The sequence below is a fragment of the Hippocampus comes genome, unplaced genomic scaffold (genome assembly GCF_001891065.2).
Source record: "Hippocampus comes isolate QL1 unplaced genomic scaffold, H_comes_QL1_v1.1 scaffold48, whole genome shotgun sequence".
NCBI classification, from domain to species: Eukaryota; Metazoa; Chordata; class Actinopteri; order Syngnathiformes; family Syngnathidae; genus Hippocampus; species Hippocampus comes.
Genome location: NW_017808403.1, coordinates 2,380,703 through 2,401,457, shown reverse-complemented (window position 1 = coordinate 2,401,457; position 20,755 = coordinate 2,380,703). Strand labels below are relative to the sequence as shown.

Here is a 20,755-nt window from a genome sequence, read left to right as displayed (position 1 = left end):
GGGTCAAGAAAGAGCGGGGTGGGGGGGTGAACCGCTGAGGCCTTGAACCCTGAATGAACCTCACTTTTCCCGCTTCTCACTCACGGCTGAGATGGTGACTCACTGCTGGAAGCAGAGCGCACCCGGGGGGGACACCTCGCCGGGAGAGAAAACCAACCGCAGCAATGCCGGTACGCTCGTATTTTGGCACCAGGAAAAGATTCCGCGAGACCACGATCCGCTATAAGGATCACAGCCGGAGCTTTGGGCTGGCTAATGGATAACTGAAACATGTTGCAGGGGCCCGCGAGCTATTGACACTTACATCTTTAAAACAAAAACCCACAGAGGAGAGCCGAGAACATCAAACGGCAGAAATAACTACATTCCAAGAAATCTCAGTTGGTCATCTGGGAAGTCTGCCATCAATTATTGATGCACTATTAGGCACAGTCAAATATTTCCAAGAATCTATATTCTCATTGTACTCAATTAAACATTGACTGCCTTGTTTGTATAAAAGGAGGAAAAAAACCCCACCAAGCAGCCTCAGGCTCGGAGCTCAACCGCGCCACATTCAAATGCACCAGAAAACTGAAACGACAGCAGTCGTTCTTGTTGAGAAGCACGAGCACGTCGAAAGGCACAGGCAGCGAGGTGCTCTTTTTGCCAACCGGGGGAATCTCACGCCATTGACTTTCCACTAAACACTCATCTCTTTGACACAAAAATCCCAGGGCTCGATCCCTGCCCTTGTGATCACGTCAAGGTGCCCTTGAGCAAGACACCAGTTGCTCTTGATCCTGCAGCATCAGGAGATGGATGAGAAGTCAGGGACTCCCTTTACATGCAGTCACTAACCTTTTTAAAATATCTTGCATGAATTAAAATAAACTAATTTTAAAAATATTTGGCCACACACATCAGGTTACCTCCGAACAAACAAGGAATTGGTTTGTGCTGTGCGCATGCGCTTGCTCTCTCCGTGGGAAATCTTCGTTTTTGTGGTACACAAAGTACATCGTCCTCGCCATAGCCAGCCAAACTTGAATACAGTGATTTCTCTGTGGTGTTTTCGGGGTTATTTTCTGTCTCTACGGCGAAGATGACACAGTGTGCATACAGACACACATATCCGTGCGTATAAATCCGTACATCTGGAGTGCAACTCGCCGGAAATACAAAAGCAGACGTAAACAGTCACAGCGAAGCTCAGGGACGCTGCTAAAAAGCACACTTTTGGAGCGGGGAGGAAACGATTCCGGTGGTGAGTGATATAAATAAACGTATAATGTAACAAGCGGAAATTTTAGCAATTTGTGTCACAAATGTTCTCTATGCGTCGCCGTTCGCATCGGGATATTCAAATGCGGGAGTAACTCTGTCTTTGAAAAACCGGAATTTTGACCTGAACCCGACTCTTCCGCTAAAACAATGCTTCCACGGGTTTGCTAATGTTCTTACCAAGTGGCGAGAAAACATTCGCCATGAGTCATACTTGAGGCCTACAATATCAAACGCTTTATCAAATCAATGACCAAATCTTTTGTTTTGTTTGAATAAATCCATGGATTGGGGTTTGAACCGACTCGTCGTCTTTATACCTCCGCGTCAACATGTTTTTGGCATCTGGCCTTCCCATCCGCCAATTCACTGAGGCCTTTTGACTCACCCCTCCATTGTCATCTCCGGACTATATCACCGTGTGGAGCAGGGAAATATCAGGCCACCAAGGCGACGCAGTCTTGATATGTTTGCGCCAGAGTACGAAAACAAGCTGGAAAAGCGTAGCGTTTAGCCTCGCTCGCGTCAGTTATTCCGATCGCCACAAGTCTGAAAAGATTCACACCAGCGGTTCCTTGGGGCTGCTCGGGAAGAACGAGGGCAATGACGCAAAAGGAAACTCCATATTTGTCCCCAATTTTACATCCAACAGCGCTGTGCTAATTGGAACTTTATTCTTGATAAATGATGTCTGATGCAATGCTCGCCAACACTTGCTGCTTTACGATTACGGAAATCAGTTACGACACATGGGACCCGAAGCAAGTCTCAATGTTTCGAAGATCTGACTTTCACTTGCAGTGCTTTGCCGTCAGTTTTTTGCACCATGTACAGCAATTTGTATCACTGCCACCAACTCAGTCCTTACTTGTGTCACTATTTTTCAATCACTATTAGCAGCAACTTTATTTCGAGTGGTTAGACTTCTCCCCGGAGGCAAGTGGTTGACGTAGCAAATTAGCTCTGCATTGTGACAATCTGAGAACGGTTAGCTTTAGCCTCAAGGCCAGTCCGCTTAATGTGGCGAGCCAAACTGCCATTTGTGTTAATATGGCATAAAAGGGCTTATAGTAATGTCACGAGTACTTGGGAGTTGTAGTAGACTGACATTGATTGAAATTTTGGTCTGGAGCGTTACCTTCGTCTATTTCACTGGACCTCTCCCGTGCGTGACTCTTGAGAGACGACAGAGCAAACATACAGCTTTAAGACTGATTGGCTGTTACCCACTCCACGAGGAAGCAATTAGACAGAAAGAGAGCCAAAATAAACTAGCTTTTATCAGCCATTAAATGAAATTGAAAAACCAAAAACAAAAAAAAAGGCAGCTGCCAATAATCGCCAAAATTCCAAATATCGGCCCCGATCATCGATCTGGCCAATAAAGCGGTCTATCACAAAAGAGAAACGAAAAAAAAAATCATGCCTGCCCCACAGCATCCCATCTGATAGTGACGAGCCGGTTTGTCAAAGAGAAAAGGTGCAGGACTCGGACCTAAATCATGAATGGGCAATATTTTGCGCTTCAAAACCTGCGCATGTTTTTTTTTCTCCCCTAAGATGTGATATCATCCACAGAATTTGAAAAAAAGCTAGATGTTATTTTGTCAAAGGAAAAAGTAGAAAGTACAGATAGGTAAGTGAAATGAAATCGTCTTCGGCAAAATAAATCTTCAAGTAAAACACGGACGCCGTAAAAATCTGCTTTGGTTTTCTACTCAGTGAACGAGTGGCTGCTCTTTATGACTCAAGTGTCACAGGTGGCAAAACTGAAGCCACAAAGAGAACGGAACAGAAATCCGGGCCGAGCAGTTTGATGCGTTTGCAGCACACGACCGTCCCCCCTTCGGGCTTGACCAAAGCGGAACTTTTCCCTCGTAATGAGTGAGTGCGGTGGCCTTGGCTGCGTCTCTCACCGAAACATCACAAGCGCCATCTGCAAAACTGTTTGGACTTTAATTACAACGTAGGCACAGTTATTTTTTGCCCCCCGACATATTGTAAGCCCGACAACAAATGTCACCGCCGAGCCTGTAATGTAACACAGCGGCGCCCAACCACCATGTGCCATTTGGTACCGGGCCACAGAGAGACCGAACCAAAGAAAAAAAAAATATATAGCGCTTTATTGATCAGCACAGTATGAAAGAAATGGCACTTCAATGAGACACCAAAGTTAAGATTCATTTCGTATTTGGAGTTCAAAATATGGCGTTATGTGAAACCGGACTGCTAACGTGACAGACAGGCAGAGCACTCGTGGATTATCACCGAGTCGCGCGCGCAAAGGTGGCAGGAAACAAACACTTAGCAGCTCGTGAGCAAAGATACTCGCGCCGATGAAAGCGGCCAGCTCATGACAACACGGTGCCAGATTGTTATGAAAGAGTTCAGGCATTTCCGACGTCTGAAGAACGTATGGAACCGAAGCGGGCGGCCAATTCACAAAAAGACTTTGGCAGAGGCCGCGACGCAAATCCGTGTGCGCGTATGTGTGTGGAAGTTCAACTGTTGTCTGGTTTCAGCATTCAGCCGTCAAGGTGGGGGTTTGTTTCTCTTGCAAATTGTTTCCCCTTCAACAAGCCATCTTTCCTGAACAGCCACTTCGCTCGGTATGAAAACAAGTTCACCGGGCCAATCGGCCGAGGGAGAAATGGTGCTTATAAAAGTACCGCAATGTACATTTTCAAAAATGCCCATTTTTCATTCAAACTACGGCCAGGGTTAACTAGAGTGTACACGAGGAAAACTGAGCGACTTCAACTCGATTTAACATGACAATAAAACTAACGACAATGCGCTGATTTCATTAGGCGCAACGACCGATGCAAATGCAACTTTTAACACCGAGACCTTGTCACGCTAACGACTCAGGGGAAGCAAAAATGGTGATTTTCTACTTACTAACTTGATCGCCAGCTCTTTAGACATTCGTGGCTGTGTGTCCAGCTCCTTTGAGGTAACGTGTTTGTGTGCGTGTGTGTGTTTGTGTGCGGACACGGCCTTAGGTTAACATTTCCGCGATAACCAAAGGCCACATGTGCGAGAGTGGGACAAGCGCGGCGCATTGTTCTTTTAACCACAATCGCTGGAGTGTCCCGCAAAATGACAGCCGCGGCCGTTACTTCATTGTGATTGTAAAGGAGCGCCAGAAACCTCCTGACGTCAACGGCCGCAGGAATGCCACCAGGCGGATTCTTCTGTGAAACAGCGCAGCGGCCTTAGTTAAACAACCGCACAATGCGGAGAAACATTTCGCCGATAACAGTGCACCTTTCCTGGAAACCAAATGCGCCTTTCTCGCTGCTGTTTTTCTTGACTATTTTCCTGACATTTGAGAACTCCCTGTTGTGCCCCGGTCTCACTTTATGGTGGAGCAGGAGTGGGAGAGGGGGTGGGGGGGTCAACTCTGGGTAAACGCTCGGGGTGGTGTCCCCACAGGCTGACTTGCAAAAATCATGGTACGGCTTTACTCTAAGAGGAGCAAAGAGGAAACAGTGGCTGTGAGCAACAACTTATTACATTTGCACGCCACACATTAGGGTAGCTGGCAGTCAAAACCGTATCGCTCAGCGAAACCCAATATACATTCATAACATCTATAATTGATTAACATGAATAAATAACTGTGTGAGTAGGCTATGCCTTGTGGTTTCTTCCATGTCCCGATCAAATACATTTTGGGAGACATTTTAGGCGCATTAACAACGTGACTTGGGGAATTTTTGGAACCGCTTACGGCAAATAGTTTGGCTAACTCAACAATTTCCATCTTGGTTCTCGACCAGGTAGCCGAAATGTCCGCAATTTCAGGGCTATTAGTCATACTTGGCCATGTTTCCTAGCATTAGCGTTTGCTGTAGCCTCAGTTTTGATCACTCCAGTCAGGTGGCTGTCACCGGAACAAATAGGCACGTGACACACGCACAGATACAATCTCAGGGAGCTGGAAGGGACGTCTCACGAATTTGCCGCTTTAAAGAGGGCACGGGTTTGTTTCAGCGTACAACGTTCACATTTCAAAGTCCCATATTCATTTTCCATTTGCCGATTTTGCTTCCAACGAACACCTCCAAAGGTAAACTTCATTACAACGGCCAGATTTTTCCAACAAAATAGTCGTTACAAGCTAACTGCCGCCACGACCTGCTTAACGACGCTAATGCTCAACTCGGACATTGTTGTACTTCCAGAGGCACGGCGCACATGCTCTCAGAACATGTCTTGTAAACGGAAGCAAATCCCGCTGTCTGTGATGGCTGACCTTGTCTCTTGCTTTGGAAAAGGAGTCTCCCAGACAAAGCTCAGACAAGATGACCAATTGGCAAAGTCAACCATTTTGACAATCATCCGTAGTGGCAAGAAAATCATGGCAGAGTTCGAGGCCAACAGACCTTTTTCAGATCGTAGACGGCCCCGGGCGCGGCGCATCCTAAGTTGATGACAGGTGGCTTCGACGGCGGCACTGGCAGTTGCCCATGGCGGGTAACATTCGCTGACTGAATGTTTTCGGAGAAGAAGTAGGAACGCGACAGTCGCTTGTTTCATGTCTGATAAGATCAGTTTGTTTCAAATTGGCATGTTTATACTGTATTACATGTTCATGTTTTTACATCAACAAATGTTCATACTGTTATTATCAACCCAACTCAACTCAACTGTATTTATAGAGCACTTTAAAACTTTTTTAAAAAATTATACTTCATAGTTGGTGGCCATTTTATTGGAAATGGTTTCCAACGATATACCGTTAGAATGTACAGATTCGTTATGTCCCTCGAAGGTACGTTGTCAGATGTACAGATTCGTTATGTCCCTCGAGGTATGTTGTCACGAGGTTTGGCTGCATCGACTGTTTCGATACCGTGTACAACAAACACTGTAGGGCCTAGCTGTGAATGGTGAAAATCCACAAGTAACTTGCCACCACCCCGAAAAAGATTTCATTGTGTATTGATGTCACAAGATCACAGCACTGTTTTTGTTGAAAGGAAATGCCTCAATTCACTTCAATAATATTCCTTGGACAGATCATGCCATGGCTGAGGAAAAAAAAAACAAAATAGCAAATAGATGAGTGCAAATTCCTGACCATGACTATGACGGGGGTTCACGGCACCGGTTAAAAAAAAAAAAATCTGCCTAATAAAACCACAACATGCTTTTGAATGCATGACACAGTGGGCGAATGTCCTGAGAAGTGAGAAAACACTTGTTCCAGGGTGGCTACTAACTGCTTGCCACTCCATTCTTATCTTAGACGGCGATAGCAGCGGGTGCAGCCCGCCGTGGGAGGTGTAGTCGATTGGGGTTTTCCCAACACTGGAGATTCTGTGTTTCCTTGTGGGGGGGGGGGGGGGGTGCTTCCCCCCGCTTGTCATGGCAGAAAGGGTTTTATTGCACTTGGGTGGCGAGCATGCGCTGCTGAGCGGCTCGAAAGTCAATCGGTAACATTAACACATGAAACACAACATCACTTAAAAATGGAAGCCAGTCGTTAAAGTCCGGCGGGGGGGTTAGTTTCCTTTTTCTAATGACTTCTACGTGTACACACTTTGCGCCTATAAACCGAAATTCAATGAAGTTGGGACCTCGTGTTAAAAATAAACCAAAACAGAATACAATGATTTGCAAATCACGTTCAACTTATATTGAACTGAACTTGTACGCTACAAAAGCCAAGGTAGTTAATGTCCAAACTGATCAACTTGATTGATTTCAGCAAATAATCATTTACTTCAGCCAAGGTAGTTAATGTCCAAACTGATCAACTTGAATGATTTTAGCAAATAATCATTTACTTAGAATTTTATGGCTGTTCCAAAAAAGCTGGGACAGGAGGCAAAAAAGATAAAGTTGGGGAATCCTCATCAAAAACACCTGTTTGGAACATCCCGCAGGTGAACAGGGTAGCTGGGAACAGGTGGGTGCCATGACTGGCTCAAAAAGGACAGGAGTCATTCACAATCTGGGGCAAAGTTCACCGCTTTGTGAACCACTGCGTGAGAAAGTAGCCGAATAGTTTAAAGGCAATGTTTCTCAACGTACATGTGCAGGGAATTTAGGCATGTCATCATCTACGGTCCATGATATCATCAAAAGCCCCAGAGAATCTGGAGAAATCACTGCACGGAAGCAGTGAGGTCGAAAAGCAACACTTGACTGCTCGTGACCTCTCGGGCGGCACCGGATCAACAAAACGACATCAATGTGTCATGGACATCATCACATGGTCTCAGGAACACTTCAGAAAACCAACGTCGGTCAATACAGTTGGGCACGACATCCGTCAGGGCAACTTCAAACTCTACTATGCAAACCAAAAGCCATTTATCAACAACAGCCAGAAACGCAAACGGCTTCCCTGGGCCGGAGCTCATCTAAAATGGTGCTAAGTGGAAAAGCGTTCTGTGGTCTGATAAGTCCACGTCTCACTTTGTTTTGGGGAAATTGTGGATGTCTTGTCCTCCGGATTAGAGAGGAAAAAGGACCATCCAGACTGTTCTGGCCAGAAATGTTCAAAAGCCAGCATCTGTGATGGCATGGGGCTGCGTTAGTTCCAATGACATGCTTAACTTACACACTCTTTGTCTTCCATTTTCCAAACGGCATTGTTCAAAGTTGTGCTGCCCTTAACTTACACACTCTTTGTCTTCCATTTTCCAAATGACATTGTTCAAAGTTGTGCTGGTTTCTACCCCCCACTCCAATTTTCTTCATTTCTCCGGATACCAAACAAGCTTTGAAAGATTTTTCCCAACATTAACTTGCATCAACGTCCATTTGAAATCAATTGGCCAGCTCTACCATTTACTTTCCAAAGGCTCATTGGCAATTGTTCTTTCCCACACAAATCAACCAGTCACTTCTGCATGCGGTTGGACAGCATAAATAATCATGGTTGAGGACAAAAACCAAAACACGGGACAAACATTTTGTCCGTTGGATGAAAACGGACAAATTCCTCTCAAAACCACGACAACGTTGAAAGTGCCTTAGCACTTCCCTACTGTAGCTGAATGACAGGAAATGCTCATCATAAGGGCAGAAGGACTTCGTGTTTTCTGAATGATGCAGCCTGAATGTGAGGGGACGGCGGGGGACGAAAAGCTGCTGACACAGAAGTTACCGTCGCTTGGCAAGTCGTCTCCACAACATCGGCCAGAGGAAACGCTCTCGGAAGAGGACAATTCATGTTAGAAAGACGCCGAGGTGCTCCAAAGCGAACGCCAGAGGCGAACTATCCGCCGCACGTGGCATTTTGCGCTCATTCTCTGCTGTGTACTCGACTGCCTTAGCCAACAACAACATCACCACCGAGAGCACTTTGGCCTCCATTAAACATGACGGTGGGTCTCTTTGCGAAACAACACTGGGCGTAGATTTACATCTGAATGTTCCGTCCCATAGCGCCAGGCAAATGCCGGAATCCCGTTTGGAGAATTGGCTCGGGCGGAGGCATCTCAAACCGTGCTCGAGTCAGCAAAACAAACACAAAAAAATAAACTACCGTATTTTTGTCCCTTTGAATAATTGTGGGGCGGCACGGTGGTAGACTGGTTAGCACATCGTCTCACAATACAGGTACAGGGTTCGAGTGCGGGTCTTCCTATGTGGATTGCATTGCTGACAAGTGGCTTTGGTCTCAGGAAATTTGAACACGAAACCCGAGGCAGTGGCAGATTCGGTATTTCAGTCATAACGACTAATAGATACCAAGATGAATGACAATTCGCCGTCAATAAATCGTCAGACCGCAGTGCCGGTGAGCTAACGGTAGGGCGCCAATGAATGTGCTCCTGTACGGCCATCTTCCAAGCCCTTTTGACGGGGTGGAGAAGGCGCTCAAGGTGGGGGCTGTGGGGCTGGCTTTTTAGCTCCGGGCCGAGCCTCTGCCACCAAAAAGGTCAGCGCTTCGACATCTGCTGCTCTCTCTGAACCTCGCCTTTCTTGAAAAAGAGAAGCCGGCAAGCGGAGAGGACCCTTGGGGAATGGATGCACGCGCGCGCACACACACACAAAACTGCTTGCTCCGCACCCACCTTCCCAATCGACCGCAGAAGCGCACGCTGACACAAACATATACACGCTAGGAAAGAAAGAAAGGCCCTGCTTTTTTTTTTAAACACGATAAACCACCAAAGAGGTAATCGGCCCACGCCGAAGTCAGAATGAACCAATCACATTCAAACTCATGTTAATTGGGCGTCAAAACCCGGCACTATTTTAACTATCACTGATGAGATCTTAAAGTTTCAATGTTCTAGTTGGCTTTTCCTGACATTTTTTGCTTTCTTGTAGACAGACGCCTTAAGGTTTAGTGCCAACAGTGACGAGGATTTGGAACTGTTCCCAGTCACAGCTGAACTAAAAGTGCCCCTAAAAATTGTGCTGCCAACGCCAAGCTGCACTGTGGAGTGATGTGATGCTCTTTTGGTAAAATGAGCGCTGTATGCGATGTAAGTACAGAGCTAAAAATGATAAAAACAACTTTGTTTATGCAGGATTTTAATTTTCTGGAAAAGAGAAGACTTTTCTCATAAAATCGCTGATTTTTTTTGGGGGGCGGAGATGAGAAATAGGTCGACATTTTCATAAGATTGCTACTGTCCCCCCCCAAAAAAAATTAACACTTTATTTTCATAATGTTGTTCCATTTTTATTCAGTAATATATTCCTAAAACTGCAACTTTTTTTCCGTAAAAAGAAAAAAAATGCAATTTTATTCTTGTACAAATTTTACGATTAAAAAAAAAAATACAATATTTTTCACAAGATTGCTCCTTTTATTCTCGGGAGGTGGGGGGGGGGCAATATAAAGCTACTTATTCTCACAATCTTAAAAAAATAATAAATTTGTAAGGCTGGTTCTATTTTCTGAAATAATACAATATTTGGATAGTATTGCTGCCTCTTTTCGCGAACAAAAATTCTACTTTATTTTCATAACAGTGCAACTTCTTTCCACCCCCCCGCAATAAAAACTCCTCATAAGATTGCATTTTTCTGTTTCAAATACATCCATTTCTCGTCAGAGTGAGCCTTTTTTCTCGAAACTTTCCTTAAAACATACATATACCTTCTTTTCAGTACGGCCCTAATACGCTTTTGGTAGCCCTTTTCTACCCTCAAAGACAAAAAACACAGCAAGAGATATCATGCGGACAGGTGGCCCACCACCCAGACCTGACCCCAGTGCCCTCTAACATGCTGCCCCTCACCCCATGAACTGAAGAATCCCTCAAACACACACACACACACTTCTACAAACACAAACGAACAGATTCAATGAGACTAGCATATTATCGTCCAATATAGCTTTGTCTGTATGACATCAAAAAAACGCGAGCGCCAGGGACAAGGAAAAATGTGACACCTCCACGATGAAGGGTTGCGCGTTTCCCACCAATTGATCACAAGTACAAGTTTCCCCATTAGGAGCCCAATGCTGACATGTGAAAGTATCACGGATGTGTTACCTGGTGGCATTGGGTGGGCAGGCTTTGAGCACAAAATTCACATCCACTGTGAGCAAGTGGGGTGTGCCACATTTGTCATTTTTATAGGTCATGTAAAGAGAAAGATTTTTTTTTCACAGTATACATGGCAAGTTCCACTTATCAGTATGTTTCTTTGAGACAACAGCAGTATTTTAAGGAGCAAGCTACAGCAGCCCATCGGGTCATTATGTCATTGCAAGCACCACGTGATGTAAAAAAAAATTATGGCTGGACAATGTATCGACAAAATATCATCGCGATAATGGCCCATGCAATATACATGTCGCAAAGACATGCAATAACTTTCATATGACCGGTCCAATGCTATCTTCAATGTACATCACCATCCAATATGTGAACAGCACCTATTCTTGTGGGATTGCTACATTTTTCTCAAACAATCAGAAATTCTCATTAGCAGTTGTACTTGATAAAAATACATGTAAGATTATCAGAAAGAAAAAAAACCTTTTTTTTTATCACAAGATTGTTACTTTTTTTTAAAAAACAGGCTATATTTTGAAAAAAATGCTACTTTCCCCCCTTACAAAATCAGACTAAATTTGAGACATAGAGATTTTTTTTAATCTGACTATTCAGATGAGATTTTTACTTTTTCCTGAATAAATCACTTAATTTTCATAAAATTGCTACTTTTCACCCTAGAAAAATATGACCATTTTGTATGATTCATACTTTTTTCCTGAAAAGCAACTTTATTTTTGGACATATATGTCGTAGACATATACATTTGGACATATACACATATGATTATATTTTCATAAGACTACAAAATTTTCCCCTCAATTTTTTTTAACTATTTCGTCAGACTGCTCCTTTTTTTCTCGAAAAGCAACTTTAGTTTTGTAAGATTTTTACCCTAAAAAAATACGAGTATTTTTGGAAGACTGGTAGTTGTTTTCTTTTATAGAAAAACAACTTTATTCTCAGTTGCAACATTGTCCCCACCCAAAAAAATCTGACTTTAATCTTGTAAAATCATGACTTTTTTTCTACGTGAGTAAAGCTATTATTTTCAGATTTGCCCGCTAATTTTCTAGGACAAACGACAATATTTTCGTCAGGTTTACAAAGCAGCAACGTGATTCACTCGGACCTTGCTAGCCGGCGTCCATTATCGGACAAGTCACTGCCCATAAGCAGCACTACTTCCCCAACTAGGTTGCGGGAGCACATTGGGCAAAACAAATCCGAGGGGAAGCCGTTTTAGTCGGACACTTTCCAGCGCGTGTCCTCGGGAGTCTTTCTTGATTTTGTTGTCGTTTTCATTAGCTGGCTAGCACACATGCTAACAGCTCGCGTGAGGCTAGCCCACTGAACACCGCAGCAAACAGTGGGTGAGAGTGAGAAAAAAAAGACGCTTAACACATTGGAACAAAGAAACGACGTTGTACGATGAACGCAGCAGCGGAGAAAGTGGCCGCGGAGCCGGGCGAAAGCAGACAAATACGCGGCGGAGCCACGCTGAAGGACTCGGATTCACTTGAACTCCCCGAAGAAAGCCCCCGAATCTCAGACTCACCCTGTCACAACAGGCGCCATCTTCCACAAACTCTCACCAAAACTCCAATACTCGCGATATCCTTTTTCCCCCCTTTCTTCTTCTTCTTTTTTTGCGCCTCTCCCCGCAGCCCCGGCAATCCGTCGAGACAACAAGAGGCCGAATGGAGGTGTCGGGACGAGGGAGAAGGGAGAAAGGGGGTGGGTAAGGAGACACAAGAGAAGGGGAGGCCACACTTTGGCGAGGGGGGAGCGCTGAGAGAGTGAGCGAAAAGGGCAGACGCCACAACAACAGGCGTGGGAAACTTCCGAGATCACGCGAGAGCTGCAAAAACTCTCACAATAGGCCAGCGCTAAGGGCTCGCTCGCTCTCGCGAGACTTGTCCCCGATGCTTTTCCCACGTGCGTCCCCGCGGTTGTAAATCAGCGGAGAAAGGCGCTTGTGCATTTTGTTCGAAAATACAGCGGTGCCTTGACCACGTTGATCAAATCAGTTCGACCACTGAGATGGATTGAAATGACATTCCTCCTTCCCAGCTCCCCAAAACTAGTATAGTTTAGTTGTTACATACTTTAAAGAAGAAAAACACCCATTTATTGGAAAATATGAATGTGTAAAATATATATGAACATAAAAATTCTTGTATTTCAATGTAAAGTTATTGAAGTTGCATTTATTTGTTGTCCTGCACACAAATGGAATAATCTGCCAACAGAAGTGAAACCATCCCTGAGTGTAAATATTTTGAAATCCTCCTTAAAAACTGCTCACCCCCCACCCCGGCCCATACCTTGGATTAAGGTCCTCGAAAAACTTTTTTTTTCTTCTAGTTATTTTAGAAACCTATTTTTCATTCTTTATTTTTAAACGTTTTTTTTTTTTGTTTTTTTCTGTTAATCTGTTTAAATGGTGTCATTCTGGTTATGTCAGATACTTTTGTTTTCTCTGCTTTGCGTCTGAATGTCGTTAACTATGTGCTCCAAAACAGAATTATTGTCATAAGATTGCTAATGGTGCTGTGCACGAATCACTCAGGGGCGTGGAAAAGCGCCCGGTGAATCAGATCTTCAAAGTCAAATCAGAATGAATCTTACAATACTGTTGCTGGCGCACTCCAGACTTGAATGTGAGGCTGGCTCGATATTTGTGACGCTTTGAAATAGTTCCCCAGCTGATGAACATTCAATGAAACCGTTAAGCAAGTCCATTCCGGCAGCGCGTCCACGCCCGTGTTGTTCGTTTGCTCCCGGCAAACGACAAAGAGCTCCAATGGACGACAACTTCAGCTCCGGAGCGTCGGCCCCTGCGCAAACTGGCTTCAGGGGCTCCATTTTCAAAATATTCACAAGGTCCCCCTGGAAATGACCCCACTGATCCTTAGAGTTGAAGTTGGATCCCTACAAACATGTTACAAACTGACCTGGGGGTCGACCGTATGTCAAGGAGGAGGAAGAATAGAACCGTTTTTTAACACTGGTATGCAGCCGACTGTTCATTTGAGGTGGGAATTGACCCAAATGAGGACAAGCTCTCTAAAAATGGATTCGTGGCCGGAGCAAAACTGACCAACAGGTTCACACCATGTGTCAAGCGGGCAGTAATAGCGTTCCCCCCCGAACCCCAAGCACAATCCCCAACAGGGCAACGTTGCGCTTCCTGTTTGAAACGGGGAAACAATAGTGTGGGCACACGTGAACGGCCCATATAAAGCAGATTAGTGCATTTGCCATCACATCGGGGAGTCCCATGACCAGGGAAACCCCAGTGAAAGTACAAGGCGGGCCATTATTTGCTTTCAAGGTTGAGCCTTTCCTCCCCGACTTCCAAGGAGCATTCCAAAGTGGCCCTCTGTGAGGTGAGCTGTCTCTCCCGCAATAAACACGTCGGCTCATTTTGCTTTATCAGGAAGCCGTAAACCTTCATGTAGGTCTCTCCCTGCATTTGTTGTGTTTTGGCCAGCCCTCATTTCAATCTGTTTGCCATCTTTGTCCGCAGTAGCCGTCCCTCGGAGCGGGAGTCTTCCCGACTTCAAAGTAAATACTCGGAGACCACACCGGTGGCCAGTGAATGCTTTCATTTGTTAGGAGCCTGCAGCTTTGTGTGGCGGGGCGGAGGGCACCCAAAAACTCTGATCCAGTGGATTTTTTTCCCCTTATAGAGAAATATACTTGAAATATATTGTTGGTTCATATGTGCCCCGCAATGAACTGGCGGCCATTCCAGCGTGGCCACGGTCGCTCATTTACAGGCAAAGATTCGGAAGAGTCTCATCCCATTCTTCTCATTAAGGGCGAAACAATTGGTTGCGATAGCGAGGCGGCCAAGCGGAATGATCCTGACTAAGCCGTAAGCCTCCAATCGATAAAGCCACTCCGATTGACTGCTGAAGATGGCGGCTCACGGGGAGATAGCCACAGAACAGGGAAGCGTTCCAGTGGAAGGCTCGGCTGCAATATGGATCGCCTGCTCACAACATTACATGGCAAAAGATTGCTACTTGGACCTGGAATAATATGTCACTTTCTTAAGATTGCTCCATTTTTTTTTCTTGAAAACAACTACTGTATATTCCATTAAGATTTATTTATGATTACTATTTTTTTGGCACGAAACCTGACTATTTGTGTGATGTTGCTAATTTTCTTCTCAAAGACATATGTTATTCTCATAAAACAGTTACCCCCTCTCCCCCCCAAAAAAGCTATAAAAAAAAAAAAACTAGCACTCTTAAGAGACAATTTCTGCTTTTTGAGAGTATCAAAACTACAAGACTAAAGTCGGGTTCTTTTGAGAAAAAAGAAAGTGATTTATGATGCTCGAGCTAGGCTTTTCAAAGAAAAAAAAGAAGCAAATCTTAAAATAAAGCTGGGGTTTTTTTCAAGAAAAAAGAAGTATGAAAAAAAGAAGTAAAAGGAGTACGGAAATAGAGTTATATTTTCCTGAGGAAAAAAAAGAGAAATCTGAAGACAATGAAGTTGTATTTTAAGGCAAAATGTCACAACCTTATGTGAAAAACGTCACATTTTTGCGGAAAAAGAAAATCAAATATTACAAAAATTATGTCTTTTTTTTTTTGTGACATAAATAAGGATGTGTTTTTTTTCCAGGGGAAAAAAAGAGCAATCTGACAAGCAGGTGTGTTTTTGGGGGAAAAAAATAGCAATTTAAAAGTAGCACTCTTTCAAGAATAATGTCATATATTTCTCGGAAAAGTAGCAATTTTTCAAGGAAATATCAAAAGTAGTCATCTATGAAAAAAATCTATGAAGAAAAAAGTAATAACCATTCTCTTTGTTTGTGTTTTTTGCTGAGAAAAAAAAGTAGCATGATGATATCGTTCTTAAAGCCACCACCTGCCATCTGGATTTTGGCCTGTTTGACTGCCGTTTCTCCTGGACAAAGGGAGGGATCATCAAAATGAGGCTGCTCCTTTGAGATGAAGAGCGACACAAAGAAACTTGACTTGATTTGAAAGAAACGGCAACCAATTCAGACAAGAGAAAGCGTACGAGACGGTAGACAGTGGGAGGGAGGTGAAACTTCCTGAAACGAGCGCTGTGGGCTTGAGAGACAAACACGGCAGATTGTATCCTCTCCTAATGAGTCACTACGGTGGATGGAGAACATCTCGGTGTGACACAACTTGAGGTGAGGACGTCCCCGACACTGCGTAGACACTTTGTGGGGGAGGAGGAGGAAAAAAAAAAAAAGTAGTTTCCCCTTTCTCCCACCGGCGCGGTTCACGACGAGTTCAAGTTGCCAAAGACAACTCCGCAGGCAGCGTTGCGACATGGAAACTAAACCACGTGATTGATATCCCAGCGGCTACCTGAAGAATGGGCCGGTTTTATGCCTGCCATCAAGTCCACATTATGTAATGCCTGATTCCAATATGGAGATTATTATTTTTGGGGGCCTCAAAATTTGACACAAAACACCAATGATGACAACGCGAAAAAATATTTTTGCTAATTTATGAAAAGCAGGGAAGTTATAAAATCAGCAATATGGACCATGATCATCGCGACGTCTTCTACTGGTGAAAAGGTGTGGTAAAATTGTTTGCTGTTTTTTTAAAAAAAAAAATAAAAGCACTATTACTAACAAATATGAGCTAAATGATTTTAAAAAATAATGAATAACATACAGTTGTGTGCACTCTTTAAAAATCTAAGACAATGAAAGAGAATGTAAAGAATGAAAAGATGTTGCCGCGCATTTTGGCATCTATTCACTGGCCATTGTGTTACTCCTTCTGGTGTGCCTTCCTTGGCCACTCGGAGGCAGTTTTTTTCAGACATACGCATATAAATGAGGACTGTCACAACTCCTCAGTGACCTGCAGTAATATTACAAAGTAGTTTTGCTTTTTTTTCCACAGAGGACAAAGAATATGTGCCAGTGAGTACATTTGGTTTATTTTATTTTCATGAAACTTTTTTCATTACATTGTGTGGTCTGGATTAAAAAGTACATTTTTATAAATAATCGACGAAAAGATCCCAGAAAATCACCATTAATTTTTGTGTAATTTTAAGGAAAAAAAAAAAACTCCGCTCTGTGTGTCAGATTACTTTTTCCCACCACTAGTTTAAAGGTACGGTCTAGGAGGAGGATTGCAACACATACACATGCTCGCATACACACACACAAACACACACACACACACACACACACACACACACACACACACCCCCCCATTTGCCCCCAGTACGTGTCAGTGTGTACAGGGTGTTTGGAAAAAGAAAAATCTCAAAAACAAATAAAGACAGAGAGAGAGAGAGGGGGGGGGGAGGGGGGAGGACAGGGCTGTGGACGGAGATCTCTCAGGAAGAGGACTGTTGATGATTAGAATGGGGGAGGGGACCCCTCACCCTTTGTGGAGAAAGAGAGGGAGGCCTCACATGACACATATTGATTGAAATCACCAATCTCAAAATTACAGTGAGCCTTTGCTAGATTGCGCTCAATTGTTTGCACCCCTGAAATATGATCTGGAATTAAATCATAAATTGGCGTACGCTACCCCTGGGGGTGGGGCGGGTGTGTCCTATTTACGTTGTTAAACCCGCCCCAACCAATGTGTCCGTCGGGAGTTTTGAGTCATTTTGAGCAAAACGAACTCACAGCTACTATATGTGACAGATTCGGAAAAAAGAAAAAAATTTCAAACCTTTTTCACCTGAAATAATTTTTCTCTGCAGATTTTTCAAGCAAAATCTCGGCCGTCCCAAAAATGGGACGTGGAAATGAATTTGAAGAAGCATTTTCGGTGGCAAAGGACTTGCGGCGGGTGCTCGTGCGCACATGGCCAAGTGGTTAAAAAGGACCAGTGAGCGAGGCGAGGAAGTGGGGCGGCGGGCATTCAGTGGGTGGTGGTGAGGGGGGCGGCGGCTCGCTTTAGAAACGCAGGTGCCTTAATTGTCCCCCGATAAAGCCTCGGCAAGTGGGCAAACCTGTGAATGAGCGTGCGGCAAAAAGGAGCCATGAATGGAAGCACGTGAATGAAGGACTGAGTGAATAAGGAGCCCATTGGATGCGCGCGTGGGGGGTTCGAGACCCCATCCGGACACAAAAAAAGAGACCCGGCGTCAAATGTGGAGCCTGGACCGGTTGCCGGATGGACGGAGGGCCGCCGGGGTGCCCTTGAGCAAGGACGGGTTACTCCCGGGTGCAAAGCTGACACTCGGCGAAAGCAAAGTCAAGAATCGAGGTCATGACGACTTAAGACCACTTCAAAAAACTGAAGCTAAAAACAAAAAGAAGAAAAAAAATGTGACTATGAATCAAGTCAGATCCCAAATTAAGAGCCAAGTGGGGGAAACAACAATTCAAAAACAACTCAATGACCTGTCGAGAACCAAATGAAAACCATTCAAGAAACTGTTAAGACCCAGGGGGGAAACAAACCAAAAAAAGAAATGCTGAAAGACAGTCAAGAACCACATGAAAAATCAAAAACACTCAGGGAGCAACCGCTTACAAACAAACGCACAGACACTCGCTCGCACACAACAAGTAAATGAAGAAGCAGACTAAAAACATGCCAAGGAACAAGTCAACTTGTTTTTGAAGTGGTTCCTGACTGGTTTTTGACTTGGTTCTAAGGTGTTTACGAACTTTTGTTTGTTTCTTAAAATGGCACGCTTTCGACTTGTTTTTCACTTGGCTCCTGATTGAGGTTGACTCTGTTGTCAAGCAGGTCTTTGGCTTGTTTGCCCAAGTCCTTTTTTTAATGGTTCCGGGTGTCAAAGTGATTTTTATAAAAGGGGTTCGTGACTAGTTTTTGACCTTTTTTTAGACTTGGTTCTTGAATTTCTTGTTTCGTATGAACTTGGTTCTTGACTGGTCTTGGTTTGCTTTACAACAAGCCATTGACTTTTGCTGTTCCTGCCTGATGCTTCAAGTGTTTCTTCCTCAACAGCTTTGACATGATTTGTGAATGGTTTTAACTTGATCCTTGATTGCTTTCGACACGGTTTAAGCGATTCCTGACTGGTTTTTGATTTGGTTGTTAAAACGGTTCTCGACTAGCCTTTAACGTGTTTTCAACTTGTTCCCCGACTTGGCTCTTGATTGCTTTTTGACTCGGTCCTTTCCTTGCTTTTTTTGACGGGGTTCACGGGTCATTGACTGGGTCCTTGACATGCTTCTGCGAGCGCATCAAAGAAATTGGCCGATGCGGGACAAATAAAGGATGGCTCTTCTTTGTCTAGGCGAAGGTGAGCAGTGGAGGGATTGTGTTTGGGTGGGTGGGAGTCTTGGGGGGGGGTGCATGATGAGGTTTGCTTTGGGGTGAGCGATGCTCGCAGACAATAAAGTGACACGGCACACGCGATTCATTCCGCCTCAGAGGAGAGAGCCTGCCTCACCATCTGCTCAGGGTCAGGGGCGTTTGCCGGGGTCGGCGTCACATCACATAAGTGCCCTCCACCCCCCCGCAAGCCCATCCCCTCCGCCCCTTCCTCCCCTAACACAAGACGCGAGTCTCCCCGCCCTTCCAGCCTCGCATGGCAGACACCCGGTCAGGCCCGCGCGCATTTCCATAAAACAATCGTCAGCCAACCTGCTCCTGTGTCGAAGGGAGTGGAACGCCGGGTTACCCCCCCCACCGACAAAACAGAAAAAAAACAATGGCCTGTCAGATGAAAAGGACCTCGGTGAATTTGATATACATTACAAAAGAGCCAAACCAGCGGATGGGCCGGGCCTGAGCGACTCGCGCTTGAATTTGAGCTTGCCGTTGCGTTTGTTTCTTTGAATTTGCAAGCCAAGGACTGCTGGCCAAGCAAAAATAAAGAAATAAAATATGTAAAAAGAATAAAAAATGTCATTTGTATCGCCATTGAAAAAAAAAGAAAATGATTTCTAAAAATATTGTCAAATGACTGCGAAATGTCCCAATATATTTTTAAAAGCTTGTTTCTACGAAATAGATCAAATTATTTGTCGAACAGCAAAAAAAAAATTACAAAAATTAAACATTCCTTTTAAAATGTAGAAGTACATTATATGAATATTTCAAAAGCCTTTCTTATTTTAAATGCAATTTCAGTGGGGAGATTTAACTTCTGGGTCAAGGAAAATACAAATCCAAAATACAGACTCTAAAAATAAAAAACATGCTTGAAAAAGCCAATTTTTTTTTGTGCTTCAATTTTAAATCGATACTCAAGAATTTGTCAAGCAAATTCACCGGTTTACCCCCCCCCCCAAAAAAAAACATTGCAACATATTTAATGCTATGAAAAAAATGTTTAAAGGTATACAAATATTTTTTTCAAATATATCGTTCCAAATTGCAAATTGAATAGAAGAAATGACTGGGTTTATATAAATGTAAATAAATGTTCAATTATCAACCGCATCACGTTTTGAGAATCCCTCATGTAGCCACTGTTGATGTTTTAAATTCTCTTGCCACGATACTGCAAAAAAACCCCCAAAAAAACCCCCAAAAAACAAAAAAATAAACAAGACTTGCCCCCCTCCCCCCTCTTGCCCTTGGCGGAGGTTTATGGTACAGCCTTCTGGTTCCTCCGATGGTTGAAAAAGCAACCGCATTTTGCAAAGCTCCTCTTGAGGAAGCGTTTTTTTTTTTTTTTTTCTCCCCCTTGCGTGCAAGAGTTGCCTGCTGTAGGGTCCCTAATTCTCTGGAGGCTTACGTTTGGGTCTGTGTGCGCGTGTGTGGGGGCGTATTAGTGCTAAAACAAGAGAAGATCAGAAGATCAGACGGCTGGGAGAGGTATGGTACTACGTGGGTTTTTCTTGTGCGTGACTGTCAAGCAGGCGTGCGAAGGAGTTCTCAAGTCCCCCCCTGTATGCTTCTGACCCCCCCCCCCCCCTCCTCACCCAAGCCCCTGAGCCAAATCCCTTAATCTGCTCTCGGACACGTCTGGAGGGCAAAACAAACAAATAGGATCCCCCTCGTCCTCCTCCCATCTGATTCACACCTGCACACCCCCCACCA

The 20,755-nt window shown here is 44.2% G+C and overlaps 1 protein-coding gene across 2 annotated transcripts in view; it reads right to left on the bottom strand.

Moving 5' to 3' along the window:
* Window positions 1-12,584, bottom strand: part of rbpjb (recombination signal binding protein for immunoglobulin kappa J region b) — a 31,198-nt gene extending 18,614 nt beyond the window's left edge. For both annotated transcript variants that reach the window (XM_019858459.1, XM_019858461.1), the window contains exon 1: window positions 12,307-12,584. In XM_019858459.1, coding sequence (XP_019714018.1) covers window positions 12,307-12,326 — 20 coding nt within the window. In that variant the 5' untranslated portion in view covers window positions 12,327-12,584. The remainder of the gene's footprint in view (window positions 1-12,306) is intronic.
* Window positions 12,585-20,755: the final 8,171 nt, after the last annotated feature.